The sequence below is a fragment of the Aquarana catesbeiana genome, linkage group LG03 (assembly GCF_042186555.1).
Source record: "Aquarana catesbeiana isolate 2022-GZ linkage group LG03, ASM4218655v1, whole genome shotgun sequence".
In the NCBI taxonomy this organism is placed as follows: Eukaryota; Metazoa; Chordata; class Amphibia; order Anura; family Ranidae; genus Aquarana; species Aquarana catesbeiana.
Window position 1 is genome coordinate 185,619,940 of NC_133326.1, and position 17,840 is coordinate 185,637,779.

At 39.9% G+C, this 17,840-nt stretch overlaps 1 protein-coding gene across 6 annotated transcripts in view; it reads right to left on the reverse strand.

Annotated features, from left to right (window-relative positions):
• Positions 1–17,840, reverse strand: part of SLC26A5 (solute carrier family 26 member 5) — a 149,898-nt gene that overhangs the window by 79,897 nt on the left and 52,161 nt on the right. For all 6 annotated transcript variants that reach the window (XR_012242828.1, XM_073619613.1, XM_073619610.1 and 3 more), the window contains exons 3-6: positions 15,474–15,613; positions 11,449–11,559; positions 6,555–6,739; positions 2,041–2,205 (exon numbers count right to left, since the gene is read on the reverse strand). Coding sequence is in view for 5 of the 6 variants with exons in the window: in XM_073619613.1 (XP_073475714.1) it covers positions 2,041–2,205; positions 6,555–6,739; positions 11,449–11,559; positions 15,474–15,613 (601 nt within the window). In the remaining variant the exon portion in view is untranslated. The remainder of the gene's footprint in view (positions 1–2,040; positions 2,206–6,554; positions 6,740–11,448; positions 11,560–15,473; positions 15,614–17,840) is intronic.

The following is a 17,840-nucleotide window of genomic DNA, read 5'->3' on the forward strand; positions in this document are numbered from 1 at the left end:
CCTGGACAGGTAAGTGTCCTTATATTAAAAGTAAGCAGCTACAGTATTTGTAGCTGCTGTCTTTAACCACTTCCCAACCGCCGCACGACGATGTACATCCTAAGTTTGAACGGGGATATCGTTGTTATGGCAGCAGCTAGCTGCCATAACCCCGGTATCCCCGTTTTCGTGCGGCGGCCGGCTTTCAGATAAAAGTGGTCCTTGCGGCGGATTCGCCGCGAGATCACTTTTATCGGTGGCGGGAGAGGGGCCCCCCCCTCCCGCCGCGATCCGGTGCCCTCCGCCGCTTACCGGAGCCGTCGGTAGCGGCGGAGGCGATCGCGTCCTTCTGTGTGGTGTGTCTGGAGATGAGTGAGGCCAAGATGGCGCTCACTCGTCTCCATGACACTGCTGGGCGGAAGCGACGTCAAAACGTCACTTCCGTCCACGCCTCTTAAAGGCATATTTTTTCAAAATGTCATTTTTCTAAATGACTTTTTTTTTATTGCATTTTAGTGTAAATATGAGATCTGAGGTCTTTTTGACCCCAGATCTCATATTTAAGAGGTCCTGCCATGCTTTTTTCTATTACAAGGGATGTTTACATTCCTTGTAATAGGAATAAAAGTGACACCATTTTTTTTTTTTTTTTTTTAAACAGTGTAAAAATAAATAAAATATTGTAAAATAAATAATAAAAAAAAAATTTTTTAAAACCCCCCTGTCCCAACGAGCTCGCGCGCAGAAGCGAACCGCGCCCGCATATGAAAACAGTGGTCAAACCACACATGTGAGGTAGCACAGCGACCGGTAGAGCGAGAGCAATAATTCTAGCCCTAGACCTCCTCTGTAGCGCAAAATATGCAACCTGTAGAATTTTTTAAACGTCACCTATGGAGATTTTTGAGGGTAAAAGTTTGACGCCATTCCACAAGCGGGCGCAATTTTCAAGCGTGACATGTTGGGTATCAATTTACTTGGCGTAACATTATATTTCACAATATAAAAAAAAATTGGGATAACTTTACTGTTGTTTTATTTTTTTATTCAAAAAAGTGAATTTTTTCCAAAAAAAGTGCGCTTATAAGACCGCTGCGCAAATACAGTGCAAAAAAAAGTATTGCAATGACCACCAATGTATTTTCTAGGGTGTTAGAAGAAAAACCATATATAATGTTTGGGGGTTCTAAGTAATTTTCTAGCAGAAAAACCTGTTTTAAACATGTAAACACCTAAAATCCAAAACGAGGCTGGTCCTTAAGTGGTTAATTTATTTCTTTTTACAGACTGGAGCTCAACTTTAAGATATTGGTATGGTAATATATATCTCCTGAAGAAGCCCAATACTTGCCGAAACATGTCAGGATTATCACTCCATGGTTACCACTTACTATAGATCATGTCTGTAAATATTAAAGATAAATTGATCCATCACACTAATAATGTATTTTAGATTTTTCCATTTGTCATTTTGTTTTTTGTGACATATTTTTACCTTGATATAATAAAATATTCTACTTTTATCTTGTATCAAATCTGTTGGCACCTTAAAAATGCCCGCCCCTTTGGGAGCATTTTGTTCAGTATCTTGTCCTATTTTAATGGGGTGCATTGCCTATGAGATCTATTCTAACCATCTGCACTTGTTCAGTAATAAAACACTGTCCTTTCACATAAATGCAATTTACATTAATTAGGTCATCCAGAGATGTAGATCTATTGTTTAATCAAAATATATAACCACCTGACGATGTACCAACCTGACAATCCACTCCTGCAAAGATAAAAACGTTTTTTGAAGCAATTGAGCAATGCTGAAAATATACAGAATGGTGGCCTGCTTCACATTTTTGTCTTCCTTTGGACATTGGCATCAGTGCAGAGAAACTCATTCTTCTATTTTGTTCTACTGGCACTGAATCAGATTGGATTGGTTCTCTCACAGCTCAGAATCCCACTATCAGGCCATAATTTTAAACAAATATTTCTACAGATTCAACAGGAACGTAAAGCCGAAAAACACCATTGACAACCAACAGAAGAGATTATTAAATCACTTACGTATATGACTGCCAGAGGTCCACTATATCGCTTTGTCTTAATGCCAAATAGATACTTTAACTGAGAAGTAAAGACATGTACTGCAGCTGCTGTGGTGAATCCTCGTACCAAAGGTTCAGTCAGGTAGATGGCTACAAAGCCAAATCGAAGTATACCTAAACACATCTGTTAACGATATACAACATTATCTTACAAAAGATCAAACAAAGCTTGTTGTGTGATAGCTGTTGAAGTGATTTAAATAAGAACGCAGACTGCCAGCTAGGTGATCAATTTGTTGGCTATGACTGATATAGTGGATCAAAGCTACATCAATACTTTTACCATTAGGCACAGTGGGCAGCAGCCTGTAGGAGACAAACAAGGACTCTTTTCTCTGTAATTACTGGCCACACTTTTTCACCCAACATCAGTAAGAATAGTTTAATTTACAGATTATCAGAACATTCTAAAACAGGTTAGGACCAGGATAGAAATGTTCTCAGTAAAAGAGCTGTCCCAGCAGAGAGCTGTTAAGTTAGGGTGTCAACAGTTTTGTGCAGCAATAGAAATTCTGCCCTATTTGTTCTATTATTTTAATGGAACAAAATTGTTGAATTGGATGAAATACTGCAGAATCATAACCTGTGGAATAACAATTATTTTTTTATGCTGGACAGAAAAAATAATCTTTACAGACTGCTTTGCATTTCAAGCCTGGAAAAAGGTCAAAACATTGTGATATCACTTCTAACCTTAAAAAGTACATTTTATTGGAACACTGTGCATTGAAACATCTATCCACTTCTATGTTTAAGACCAAAGGTTTCTTGTTTATAGCTATGACAGTTTGGGGTTTGCATCTCCAGTGTACTAGAAATGCAATGTTAAAAAGGAACCTGGGAGCATGTGAGAGTGTAATATGCAAACTATTAGAAAATACACATTATATAAACATTTATCACACACACACACTTAAAAAACCCTCCATCTATAAAACTACTATAAATGTGAAAATACAATAGGTAAACTTCGGCTTTGAGCTTTTCTAAACATTTTCTTTCCCCTCTACAATTTTAGGTAGGCCATAGATTATGCATTTTTTTTCCCGCAAGCACAGGAATCCCTGCCGTGGAGCTATTGTGTCCTCCTGGGGCGTGGGGAGCAGTCCCTGCCTGGAGATCACAATGGTTTTTGCTAGCGGCTACACTGTATCCGCTGGCAATAATCGCATGCTAGAAACCGGACATGCTGGTTGTACCCAAGCTGATCGATCGACTTGGAAACAATCAGTCTGCCCATAGATGGCTCTAATCTTGGCCGGTCCCTGCTGAAGCGGCTGAGATTCAAACTGTCTATGGCGGCTTTAGCTACATTACTTACCTGTAATGAAGCATGTAGGTCTACACTGCCTGTAATTTGATCTGTAAATCGGGGAGAAAATTCAGTGACTAAATCAGACTTTTCTCCATTCACAGATCATGTTACAGGTAGTGTGATCAGTGAAAGAAATTCTCAATAGAAGAGAGAGTAGAAGGGGGTGTGTACCCATCAGATCATCTTTAGTACAGATAAGCCCAGGGCTGTTAACCCCCACAGTGCTGGAAGTCCAGTAGCAGGAAGAGGACAGGCAGCCCTGCTGTGAAGATTTTTAAAGCTGGGTTCCACCCAAATTTTGAATAATATCTGTATGTATTCTCTTCCTTGCCTAGATGCTGACATGCCATTTAAAAAAATTTAAATCGCCGTAATTACCTTTTATTTTTCTATTCTTCTTTGCACTTCCTGGTTCTCCTCCCGTGGGAGTAGGCGTGTTTCTAGCCTCTCCCAGACTCCTGGGAGCTAGTCTCAGGCTTCCCAGGATGCCACTGAGCATGTGCGGGAACGAGCAGTGAATGCTGGGAGCACAGCATTCACCACATCCAGGAAATAAATGCTTGTGGGCTTCAAATGCCCACAATGAAGATGGAAACTGCCTGCAGTAAATAATATAAGTTATTCTTTCTGACGAAATCTGACACAGGCGGACATATTACACACAATATGCGAGTATGTAATGCTGAGAAGAAAATTTTGTGAATGAACTCAAAAAAAAAAAAAAAAAAAAAAAAAAAAAAAAAGATAGATAGGTGGACCCCCCGCTTTAAAGAATCCAGCAGCCAGAACATTGTGGGACATCCTCTCCATCATAGGTAACACAACTAAAAAAAGTGTAGGAGGAAAAAACCATGTTAAAAAAAAAAAACCCACACTTTAATACTGGGCACTTTAACCCCTTTCTGCCCAGGTCAATTTTCAGCTTTCGGTGCTGACAAACATTGAATGACAATTGTGCGTTCATGCAACGCTGTACCCAAATTTACAATTTTTTTACGACATACATATAGCTTTTTGGTGGTATTTAATCACCCCTGGGTTTTTTGTTTTTTTAAGCAAAAAAATAAAGGCTTAGTTTGTCAGAAAATGTTGTGAATAAATTTTTCTCCATTACTTATGTGCACTGATGAGGCTGCACTGATGATCAGTGCCCCGATTATCTGTACAGATCTCCCCTGTGAGGAAATGCCGCTGATTGTTTTTCCTCTCCTCACACTGTCAGTGTGAGGCAAGGAGTTGCCGATAATCAGCAAGTCCTTGTTTACATGTGATCAACTGTGGTTGGACACACCTGATCACATGGGTAAAGAGCCACGTCATCAGCTCTTTACTGAGATCGGGGTTGTCGGTGTCCCAGGGACACATCATGCCTGCAATCGCTGTGCGCTAGCGCACTGAGACTGCTGCGACATTATAGGACGTTGTCCCAGAACTAGAGTGCACCCCGCCCGCCATCATTTGTCTATACAGCAGGCTGTACTTAACTAAACTTTGACAATTATTTTTTATCGCATAAACAGACACGTCCATATATCTCAATGGATGGATGTGTATCTGCGTCTTCCTTTACAAGTGCAAAAACTCCACAGCTTTCTTTACTGTGAACAGCAATCGCCATTAGTCCCTCAAAAGAATTATAAAATACATTTATGCTTTCACTTTTCCTTATTGATCACAGCTTTTGATAAATAAGGTGCAAAGTCCAGCAACTATACAAAACAACTGTGCCTTAATGTGATTGTCTCAATCGATATCGCTCATCTCTCTTTACATTCAGTGCTGTGTCAGTGACAATCCACCTCTATTGGACTGGCACTCGCTTTTTGCCTCAGACCTCAACTGACCTATATTATTTGGGTCTCTTCATCAGCCTCTGATGAAGCTGTGATGATAAAACGCGTCACATTAATGAATGCAGGGTATAATTATTATATTACAGACAACAGTTTACGCAGAGCTTTTCAAGATAAAGGGAGACCATACAGTTTCAATACAATGTAATACAAGCAGGTTAAGAGGGCCCTGCTCATAAGAGCTTACAATCTAATAGGGTGGGGCAAGCGGTACAAAAAGGTTATAACTGGGGGATGAGCTGATGGAAGAATTAAAAGTTCAGTTGTTAGATGGAGATGGCATGGAATTCCCTGAAGATAGGCGTTTTCAGGGATCACCTAAAAAAGGTAGCCAGAGTAGGGTAGTTTTTGCACTTTTAAAAAGGAAGACATGGATACAATTTTAGGCACTAGAATACAATCACACTTTTTTACTTATTGTATTTTAAAATGTTATATATAGTTTATATATGGAAGTTTTTTGTGTTTTTTTTTTTTTTTTTTTAAAAAGGATACATGAATAAGTATCAACCATGTTTTGCTTGTCTGGAAAAAAAAAAAAAAAAAAAAAACCCAAAAAAAGGAAGGAATGTCTGGTATTTGTGTTTTCTTCTATTTTTTTTTATTAAAACAGAAAAAAATGAAATATGTACATATGCTTTCTCATAGCTTGCACATGGCATGTACATAGGGGTAGTGAAAACACTGGAGCATGGTATAGATGGCATTTGCGATAATTTATTTTTTTGTTTATATAATAAAGCAGTGGCTGCTAGAGTTAGAGCACAGAAAAAATAAGCAAAAAGTGATCTTACAAGAGACTAATACATTACAAGTGGTAAAGAGATAATAGAATAGAAAATATAAACAAAAGCTGATGCTCCAGGGCTTGTATTATAATGAAGGTCATATCAAACTCGTCAGTCCATACAGATTGCATTGTGTTTATTTAGCACTCAGGTATGTGTGTTAATTCAGTATATGGAGACACTTGTAACTGGTCACCATAATGTAAAATGGAACTTTACAAATGAATTAGAGGAGTGTAGGTGGGGAGTTGAGACACATTTTATACACCAAGGTTCATCAGTCTTCCCACCGCCAAAACATCTGTAGTGCAATTATTATCAGACAAAAAAAAAATAAAATAAAAAAAATAAAAAGACTTGCGTTACTTACTACAAGACTATTATGATCCTCCACTAAACTGTAATGTATCCTATGTAATGAGTTCAATTTTCTACATTCAGTGCGGTGTAGCATTGGTCTTTAGATTATATACAATTATTAATAGCAACATCTATACACTGTAAAATAAACAGGTACCTGAATTAGCCCACAAAGTAAAGTAATTGCAACAGCTACTTTCACTCTCATTGCATCCCTTGCTTCAATTTTCTCTAGGTAATCTGTGCTGTTTGTGACATTGGTTTCCACTATATGAAACATCTCATCTGGGGCAATCCTTACTGCAACCCCACCAATCATTAGGCTGATTACTGCAAAGGTACCTGCAAGAAAAATTATGATACAATAAATGTACTGATGCAATAATCAATATTATTGGAATTAAAGTAGTGGGAGTCATAATATATTAGTGTCATATTCCTCCGCCTTCCAGCTTCCTGCTCATATATAAACATGCATCCGAACAGAAAGCCAACCCTGTCCCTCCTTTGATAGAGAGTGTACCTCTGTTTATTAATGTAATCTGCCCTGTGTCTGTGCTTTATACCTCATTTAATGAAGCTATATACCTCATTTCAGAGCGCCGAGCGGCGTTCACATTACCCGCCACCTCTCTCGGCCTGACGGCTGCGGCGAGCAAGGCCAAGGATCCCCTGCTGACGTCAGTCAGGAGGGGAGGAGGAGAGAGGCGGCGGGTCACGTGAGTGCCTGCATCATTTTTATGAGGCACAGACAAAGGGCAGATTACATTAATAAACAGAGGATGGTGTAAAGAAAGAACAGTAATTTGAGCAGCAGGAGGGGAGGGGGCACAGATACGGAGCACAGGAGGACAGAGGAGAGAACGGATGATGGAGTCACGTAAACTGACCTCGGTGTCAAGGCTCAGCAGCCATGACACGCCATGGTCAGTTTACAAAAGGGGAGGACAGAACCAGGCAGGATCAGCCAGGTATTTCAGGTTATACAGGGGGCCAAATGACACAGCACAAGCACTGTACTGTATAACATGCTTTAAAAGGAACAGGATTTTTTTTTTTTTTATGTTAAACACTTTAAGTTGAACACGGAATCTGTATGAATTTATTAACAGGCCAAAAAAAATGTGGTTCTGCTTTTTAAGCTACAGTCTAAAATGTGCATGTTGCTCAATAATTTTTTTAATCAGTCTAAAGGAAGGTTTGTTGTATTGCCTATATTTAAAGCAGATCTACATGGCATCTGAGCACCACAAACCAAAAACGTTATTTAAATCATTTTTAATATTCAAACCAACCCCATCCAGGTCACCATGCTTTATTTTGCTGAGAAATCAAAAAACACCAAGTATTTCTGATTGTGGCCATCTTGAGTAAGTGCAAATGATTCATATAACATTTACTTTCTAGAATCCATCTGCCCTTAGCTCAGGCATGCATGGAGAGTGTGCTTAGCTAAGCAAACCCCTCCTGTAGACTCCATAATTTGCCTAAGGCAAGAAACCAATAAGTAACTGAAATTATATTATAATTATATTATAAATATATATACACACATACACACACACTAATGCTGGCAGCATGAGGATTAAAAACAATCAATAAGTGTTGATTGGGAGAGTGAAGTTCTACTTTAATGACAGTTCTAATTCTCCAACCTACATTATATTAGGTTGCTATAATCATTGCATTTAAAATAACATAATAAATCTTTGTGTTCTAGCATCTCAAGGATCTAGCAAAATGTGTAGTGCTGTGATTGCCTGAAAGAACACCACATATATCACCACAATACAGCGACAAAGGTGGGTCTCAGGTATGAAAAAAATGTGACTTTAAAATGTGTCTTACAGGACAGAGGGAGCTCTCAGGATGAATATGAAACATCTATTGGTGTCCCACTGACTGGGTTACATGAAAAGCCATTACAAGCACAATCACTGTATATGAAATGAACTTCGTAAGGTTCTGTGCTTGATGTGATCATAATTTCTGGTATCGTATGAACCTTCTTCTAGCTGTATTACACTTTGTTCAACACGACATTGTTCATGTTCAAGGCTAAACAGTGTTATGTGCCCAAAATACAGAGTTTAAAAAAAAAAAAAAAAAAAAAAAGGGGAGAAGAATCCAATTGCAGATTTAATATGCATTAATAGGGCAGCGTTATTTAAATTAACACTTTTTCCCCACACTTTCGCTAGGAAAGTCAGACATGTTTGTTTTAGTGTTGCATTTGAAAATGTAATTCAATGCTATTCAGTGCTAAAAGCACATATGTGACAGCTTTAAAAAAAAAACACATAAAATAAAAAAAAGCTTTAAAAAAAAATAAAAAAACGAAACTATCAGCTTTTTAATTTTTCTAATCAAAATGTTTGTGTGCAATAAAGTTAAACCATAGTTTGATAAAATAACATACCATCTGAAAAAGTGTTTTGTGTACATACTTTCTCATGGTTATTGTTATAGTGAACATTCTCAAAAAAATAAACAAATATAAATTATATATATATAGCCACCTTCAAATATTTCTGATCATTTACTGCTCTGAAGCTGGGGCCAACTTTTGTCATTTGGCCTCTTCTTCTTGTGACCCCTAGTCCTGTCCTTTGGGATAAACTCATGCATGCAGACAGCCTTCAGGCAGTCAGTCTAAGGCTGGCCATACACTATTCAATTTTCCTGTTCAACTTTCCTTTAGATTTACCAAAACCATATAATAGGAGGTCAAACCTAAACACTTTCAATTTGGATGCAATCAGGCAGGCCCTTGTACTACATAGTTGAAGGTAAATCTAAAGAAAATTGAACAGGAAAATTGTATGGTGTATGGCCAGCTTAAGGCTGGCCATACACAGTTTGAACCGTTAATAGGCAGGCTGATCAATCAACTTAAGTACAACCAGCCTGCTGAATTCTCTTGTGAACATTGAATTCTTTTGTGCGGCTGCTAGTGATAATCACTGTCTTCTCCTAGGAGAATACAATTGCGGATTTCCCCGTCAGCACTGTCTGTGTTGATGGGTGAATCGTGTGAATTTTCACAGGAAAGAAATTTGCACCATGAATGGCCGGCCTAAACATGAGCTCTCACAATTACCTCTAAAACTCTATGAATTCTGTCACTTGTCCTCAGGGGTCTCAAACTGGGGGCCCTCCAGCTGTTGCGGAACTACAAGTCCCATCATGCCTCTGCTCGAGGGAGTCATGCTTGTAACTGTCCGCCTTGCAATGGCTCATGGGAGTTGTAGTTTTGCAACAGCTGGAGGGCCACCAGTTTGAGACCCCTGCATTAGACACTTGAGAAATGCACAGAACATGAGTTCTGGAGTGCCTACACTTCACAGAGGGATAGGGGTGTGATTATGCAGGCCACAGTGCATGATTTTCCATTGGCATGATCCAAGTATATAAATCAAAAATATTTCTGCCCTTAAAGAGAATTGTTTGTGGGAAATTTTGCTACCTTAGTACTACGAGAGAGATAGATATTAGTATTATGAAGTAAATGACGATTGTCATATCTTCCAGCCAGTGCTGGAAAACTGGTACAGGGCCATCCAGCGCCCAGGGCAAAGATGCCAAACTGCACCCCCCTCCTTTCCCTTAGGGTTAGGGTCAGGGCACCCCCATCCCTGCAATAAACCATTGGGCCAAGGGCAGCCACCCCTCCTGCCCAGCCCTTGTCCCGACCCTGGGATATTACAAACACAAGGTTTGTAATATCCCAACATTCTCTGTTCTAGACCAGGCACATTTTTGCCATCTCTAAATTATGCTGTACAATTCTCTTGTTACTAGTTACAGACAAACAAAGGAGCAACACAAAAGATTAGTTAATAGGTACTGATGTCACATTTATCAAATACTTCCTGCTAGCAGGTGTAATGAATCATCCTACCTAGGTAACTGCTGATTAGATATCACTGCATCTGTTCTTTGAAATTAGTCCTGTATACTGAAAGTCAAATATGATAACATTATTAGGCCACAAATAAGAGAACATTAATTATACTATTATCTACCGCAAGGCCAATAAAACAAGATAGGCAAGAAGGAAAAACTCTTCCCATCACACAAAAGCTGTTTCAACAATAAGATATGCCAATATTCTCACAATAAAGTGACACAGTGGCACAGGCAGTATTTATTTCACTCACTAAATGAATCGGAAACTGCTTGTAATGTCCTGTACCTCCCCACTGCACAAACAAACGTCACCCAAGATTTCTGGTTTCTGTTGTTCAAGCCAACACTATTCTCTATGTGTACCCCAAATCAAGATGTAGCACATTTAAAATGAGGCAAATTAAAAAAGTTAAAACAGTCTGGGATTTTGCAGCTGCTGAGAAGCTGAGCAGTTTTTGAACACAACTGGAGTTTTTTTTTTTTTTTTTTTACACCAATTTCCAATGGGGAGAGGATGAGATCTGCAATAATATGGGATACTGTCAACCACAGAGCATGGAAATGGCAAAACAGATTCAGTATCATCTGCATCGGGGTCATTTACTTCTAAATCTTCTTTTCTACATGCTCCTTTTAATTGCATTAAATATTACTGGTCCCTCAACAACAGAGATACCAAGAGAAATGCAGTGGGAGGAAACCAGGAGAAACCAAGGGGGTTGAACATCAGGATCGGAGCCCAATATTTATACTCTTTATGAACAGTGTTTTGTCTGACTTTTTACTTAGGCCTACCAATGACTCAAAAAAAGCAAGCAATGATTAGGATTTTGGCCATCCCTTCAGATTGCTGGGCAGGTTCCACTTCTGAATACCTCAGAAAGCCAAAGGTGCTATACTTGAAGAGTTCTCGTTGTGCAAACGTAAGCACCTCTGGCATCAAGGCTACACAAAGTATTGTAAATGTTCTTTACAGGTATTTATGTAGCTCTGACAAAGTATGCAATGCTTTAGATACTGTACATTGACAGCAGTCCATATCAAGAAGCTTACCCAGTGCTGCAAGACAAAAGTACTAACCACTGTGCTGCCCTGTTATGATAAGAACTCAGCTTTATCACAAAATTACACATTCAAAATACCTATTGATATGTGTCTTGATGTTCCAAAGAAGGTATACAGGAACACTGGATAAAATGAGGAATATAGTCCAAACACTGGAGGTACAGCTGCTAGCAACGCATATGCTAAACCTAAAAAAAATAAATAAATAAAATAAAACATAAAAACAAAACATTTGTAAACAAGAAGGCACATATTAATTTGCATCTAAAGTATTAATTTAAAAGATCAATTACTCGTTTTTTCTGCTGTATAAAGATATCATGGTAAATGTTTATTTGTAGAATAAAGATTTTCTATACAGTGGCAAGAAAAAGTATGTGAACCTTTTAGAATTAAACTGGTTTTCTGCAGTAATTTGCCATAAAATATTTAGTATTAATCTAAGTCACAATAGACAAACACAATGTGCTACACACAAGCAACTATAATTTCTCGCGTCTTTACTGAACACACCCATTAAACATTCACAGTACTGGAGGAAAAAGTAAACCCATGGAGTTCATAGCTGGTCAAACCTCCTTTGGCAGCAATGACTTCAATCAAGCGCTTTTGGTAGCTCTGGATAAGACCTGCACAACCTTCAGGAGGAATTTTTGACCATTCCTCTTTACAAAACTGTTCAGACTCGGACACATTTGTAAGATATTTGGTGTGAATGGCTCTCAAGGTCATTCCACAGCATCTCTATGGAGTTGAGGTCTGGGCCATGACTGGGCCACTCCAAAATGTGCATTTTCTTTTTCTGAAGCCAGTCTGATGGATTTACTTTGATGCTTAGGATCATTGTCCTGCTGCATCACCCAATTTCTACTTAATTTCAGCTGGCTGACAGCCACCCTGACATTATCCTTTTGGATTTTTTGATAAACTTGGGAATTCATTTTCCCTTTGATGATAGCAAGTGGTTCAGGCCCTGAGGCAGTCAAAGCCCAAATCATGATGTTCCCTTCACCACACTTCACCACTGGGATAATGTTCTGATGTTGGTAAGCTAAGCACACCATACATGGTGCCGAGTATTCTTCCTGAACAACTCAACTTTACTTCATCAGTCCACTAAACATTTCCCCAGTAGCGTTGTGGTTTGCCAAGGTGCTCTTTGGCAAACTTAAGGCACACAGAGAAGCAGCGGCTTCCTCCGTGGCGTTCTGCCATGGGCATCCTTGCATGTTCAGACTTGCGTATGGTAGACTCATGAACAGGGATGTTTGCTAGTTCCAGTGGTGTCTTCAAGACTTTAGCTGTTACTCCTGGGTTCTTCATCACAGAGGATTCTGCGTGGTGCCTTGGGAGTCCTCTTTGCTGGGTTCACACTTCTAGAAAGAGTCACCACAGTACTAATCGGTCTCCATTTATAGACAATTTTTCTGTTGACTGATAGAAGTCTAAACACATTGAGATTGCTTTGTAACCTATTACAGCCTCAGACAGATCAATTACTCTTGATTGTTGTCTTCAGAGAATTTGTTTGTGAGGCATTGTTCACATCAGCTGATGCTTCTTATGTACAGCAATCTTAAAATGTTTGAGTGTCATATCAAGTAAAAGTGGCTCTAAAGCGCACCTCTAAAACGCATTTCAATAACTGGACTCCATGTGTGCAAACTACTAACTTTATTTAGCGTTCTTTAAAGTACTTACTCTATGGGTTCACTTACTTTTTCTTCAAACACTGTGAATGTGTAATAGATGTGTTCAATAAAGAGACAAGACATTAGAATAGTTTGTGTGTTTTATCAGCTTAGGCCAGGGATAGGCAACCCTCAGCACACAAAGCCTCTTTTGCTGGCACTCGACTCCCTCCCGATCAGCAGAGCAGTGTAGGGAAGCGCACATTGTAAAAGATGGAAAACATTATTTGATTCTCTAACTTTGCTGTGGCTGCGATCGTCAGCTTTTGTGATGGGGAAGAGATTGGGTGCAGTTCTGCTGGGGAGGGGGGGGGGTCCCTGTTTCCAGGAGGACGACTGTCATTGGCCACTGCTAAAGCCAATCACAGTCCTGCTAGCCCCGTCCACCATCTGGGGGAAGATGACTCACTTGGTTGCCACTACCAATCTCAGAAAGAAGGGATTTTACTGGGATTGAGAAAACCACAAATTGGGTGACATTAGAGCTTCTGGGAACTTTGTTGAAATTATTCCTGAACCTTTGCGTCACTTACTACTGAACCCCTGCACTCTGTGTCCCTTTAAGCCAGAATTCAGCGCAATGAATATCACACCCAACAGCAGAGCGCCGCACTTTTTCTCAGCTGCAGGGGTCCAAATTATGATCCTGCACACAGGCCCACTGCTTTCAGAAATGCCCCTGACCTGAGCTCATCATTGCACATCCATTTCAGATGCTTGTATGTGACATCAGCATACAAGCAAGTGGGCTGGATGCGAGAGGTGGATCAGCAGGATGAGTGTGCCTGGACAGGTAGATGTGTCTCATCTCTGCTTCCTTTCACCACTCTGCATATCACAGATAGATAGAAGAGAGTACAGCGGTGGAGAAAATGAGATGAGCAGTGGGACAGAAAAGCAGGGGGGTAGAGCAGTGGGGCAGATGTGAAAGGAGGTGTATTGGTGGGGCAGGAGAGCAGAGAAGTTCAGTGTTAGGACAGATGAGAAGATGATTAAGTGGTGGGGCAGATGTGCAGGGGGGGTACAGCGGTGGGGCAGATGTGCAGGGGGGGGCAGTGGTCTGCGGTGTGAAGGTGCATGAATTGGGGCTGATCTGAGGAGTGAGAGTACAGGATGGTAATTTCTCACTACTAAAGTCGTTTACAGCATTTACGTTATAAAAATGTGAAGTTGATTTTTTTGTTGTTATAAAATCGGCACGCTCAATTTCTTTGAAAACATTTTTCGGCACACTGTGCTCAAAGGTTGCCTACCCCTGGCTTAGGCACATTATGTTACTCTATTGTTGTGACTTTTTCTTGCCACTGTAGTAAATAAAGCTTTACCAAATCCCATGTCATAGGTGTCTGCTTTGCATGTTATGTAATATAATAAACAGCCAAATAGTAAGAAAAGATTTAAGAAAAATGTAATTAAATGAAATAAAAAAAGTTGAACCTTTTTGACAGCGGAGATCCTCATCTGTGTAGTACAACAGCTATAAGCTGCAATTTGAGCACTGATCAACAGAAGCAGGAGTTTCTGTTCAGTGTTTTTTTTTTTTTTTTTTAACATGTAAAACAGACCTTTACATAGTACAGTTGTAAATTGTACATTTTACTACATTGTAGTTAGTTACAGTGCTCATCAGAAGCTATTTGCAATGAATGTTTTTCTTTAAAGTGGTTTTAAAGTGATTGTAAGGGTTCATTTTTTTTTTTTTTAAAACAAACAAAACATGTCATACTTACCTCCACTGTGCAGCTCGTTTCTCACAGAGTGGCCCTGAACCTGCTCTTCTGGGGTCCCCCCAACGGCTCTCGCGACTCTTCCCCACATTAGATAACCCCCTAGGAGAAGTGCTCTCCCGAGGAGGTTACCTTGCGGGCACGCTCTCGAGTCCCGCATTCGCGTCCATACATGACGAATGTATGACTCGGCCTCGCCCCTGCCCCCAAATTTGATTGACAGCAGCCGGAGCCAATAGCTGCGCTGCTATCAATCTATCCAATCAAGAGCCGCGAATTCCGACAGATCCCAGGCAGAGAGACAGCGCCAGAGCAGAGGGGCAGGGGCAGAGCCATGCTTTGTGTCAATGGATGCAGGCAGAATGGCTCGTGATCAAGCCTGCAGGTGTGCCACCATAGTAAGCAGCTTCCTATGGTGGCACACTGAGAAGAGGAAGGGCCGGGAGCACTGGCAGGGAACCCAAAAAGAGGAGATTCTGGGCTGCTCTGTGCAATTCCATTTCACAAAGTAGGTAAGCACAACATGTTTTTTTTCTTAAAGAAGACTTTACAATCACTTTAAACTAGTTAATCAGATAGAAGACAACCCAATGCCTCAGTCATGCACGGTTGCGCTTTTGGCTACAGTGAAAGCTTTCCAGATTCCACATAGACAACATTTTGGCTTTTGACAGTTATACTGACCTTGGGGAAGCTGCATGACCCCTGTGCTCAGGCCTGAAACAATATCTCCAATGAGATACTCTTTCACTGGGTACCGTGGCAGCCATTTTAAGATTGGAAGAAAGCTGCACAGCTGAGATTTTGCCTTCTTAGCAGTACACCTATAAAAACATAAAAGGAGAAATATATTAGTACAAGGAAAATAAAAAACAAAAACAAACAAAAAAACAAAAAAAAAAAAAAACACCTTCTGCTTGCCTGTCACTGGAAGAATATATAGTACACAATACTGGAACTCGTTTTCTCTCTATAGTTTCTCTATAGTTTGGTGTGCTTTACTTGGTTAAAAAGTAAACTCAAGACCCTAGGTGAGCGAACATTTGTTGCATACAGCCAATCGCTATAGATTTATTGTAGATGTAATTACTGCATTACTGTGCTGTTTTGGAAAGTCGTAAACTGTGATGCAGTACCACTGGATGTGAGAAATACAACACTGCTATGTAACTGTCACATAATATTCCATGGGCAGACTTATAGCCAGTAATATGGCTCCTTGATATCTCATGAGATATACATTAGGGGTGTTGAAAATAATTGCTGAATCGATGCATCACCATGCAGCCTTGAACGATTCTGCATTGACGCAGAGAATGGCTGCATCGCGATTGCATGAATGACATCATCCCGGCCACGTGACCGGCCATAAAAGATTGGAGATAATGTAAACCGATGACTCTAATTAACTTATTAACACTTACACAGTGTAGGATGAATCCATGAAACAGAGGGGCTTGGCAGTTATTTTTTTTTTTAACTTTGGAGTATGCTGGCAAGGTTCTCCCAGGAGACTGGGGGTCTTCTGGGAGTGCAGGGGGGCTGTGCCATTTAGTATTTACTGTTTCTAAAAAAGTACGGTTGTTGTCTGCGGTGTTCAGACTTTGCTACATGCAGGGAGCGTTTTTTTTATTTTTATTTATTTTTTTTTTTTTAAGAGCAGATAAATAGAAAAATTAATTTCTTCTGACTGCTTGAATTCTTTGATGAAAACTATGGGCAGTAAACGTGATGCATATAGCGCTATTTAGGACCTAAAAACTCATATCTCCATTTTTACTGCATAGTGCAGGCTGGTAAATAAAAGGGCAGGGATGCCTCCGGCTGTGTCTGCCCCGCAGTCGGCAAATCTGTAAGACAGCATAGTGACTTTCTAGAGAGGGATCACTTTGACACATTTGGTCAGCTTGAACATGTATGGCAATGTATGCTAATTGAAAAAAAAAAAAAAAAAAAAAATTAAAGGTTGCTATAGGTAAGGGTTAATAAGAGGCAACACTTCCTTATTATCTCATGTGCTGTATATGAATCCTAAAACACTCATGTCTCCACTTCTAATGCATGATGCACAAAAATATACACATTTACATATGCATCATATCCTCCTCAATGGCTGGTACTTCTGGATACATTGATTCCTGTGATTCACTCCCCTTGCTCTCACATAGCAGTGCTTATGCTTAGTGCTCTATGAAGCAGGAATGAAGTCTTCGGTTCTCCCCACGTCCCCAATTCAACACTGTTCTCCCGGGGTTAGGGTGGGGGAAGCCATCCCCACTGGGAGAACACAGTGATTATTGCCAGCGGCTATAAAAGCAACTAGCAATAAATCGCATGTAAAATCCAGCAGGCTGATTGTACCCAAGTTGATTGACCAACTTCGGTACATTTAGCCTGCCCATGCATGGTTCTGCAGGAACCAGCCGAGATTCAAACCATCTATAGCCGGCTTTACACGGTGCTTCTTCGCCTTACTCCTGGTGGCAAATGCAGCAGCAGGGGAGAAAAATAAAAGCAAAAACTGAGCAGCTAGCCTTTAAGTGGGAAAAAGCACAGGTTGACTTTAAAGGGTAAGTGCACTTTTCATAATGCCCCTGCAGTGCTTTGTCAAATTCCTAAATCAGTAACCACTTCAGCTCTCACACCTGTGTACCCCCTATGGACCAGAGCATAGTTCACATTTCTGCTATGTGTCTGTTCATGAGTCTATAACTTTGTAATTACTTATGATAAAGAAATGAGACATAATTGTTTTTTCGGGGACAAACGGGGCTCTCTTGAGACCCTAAAGTCCCCTGAGAAGTTTTTTTTAATTTGAAAGGGGGGGGGGGGGGGGGGGATATATTTTTTTATTTATTAAGTTTGATCAGTAATATTTTGAACACAAGTACCATTAATGTGAGGAAAACCATATACATTTTATTCTGCTGCTTGTTCTGTTTACTGCAACATTAAAAAATTAAATTTTTGGTACAAAGCTTGTTAAAGTTATTTACAGAAGAAATAAAAAGGTTGTTTTTTTTTGCATACATTTCATTTTTCTCATAATGC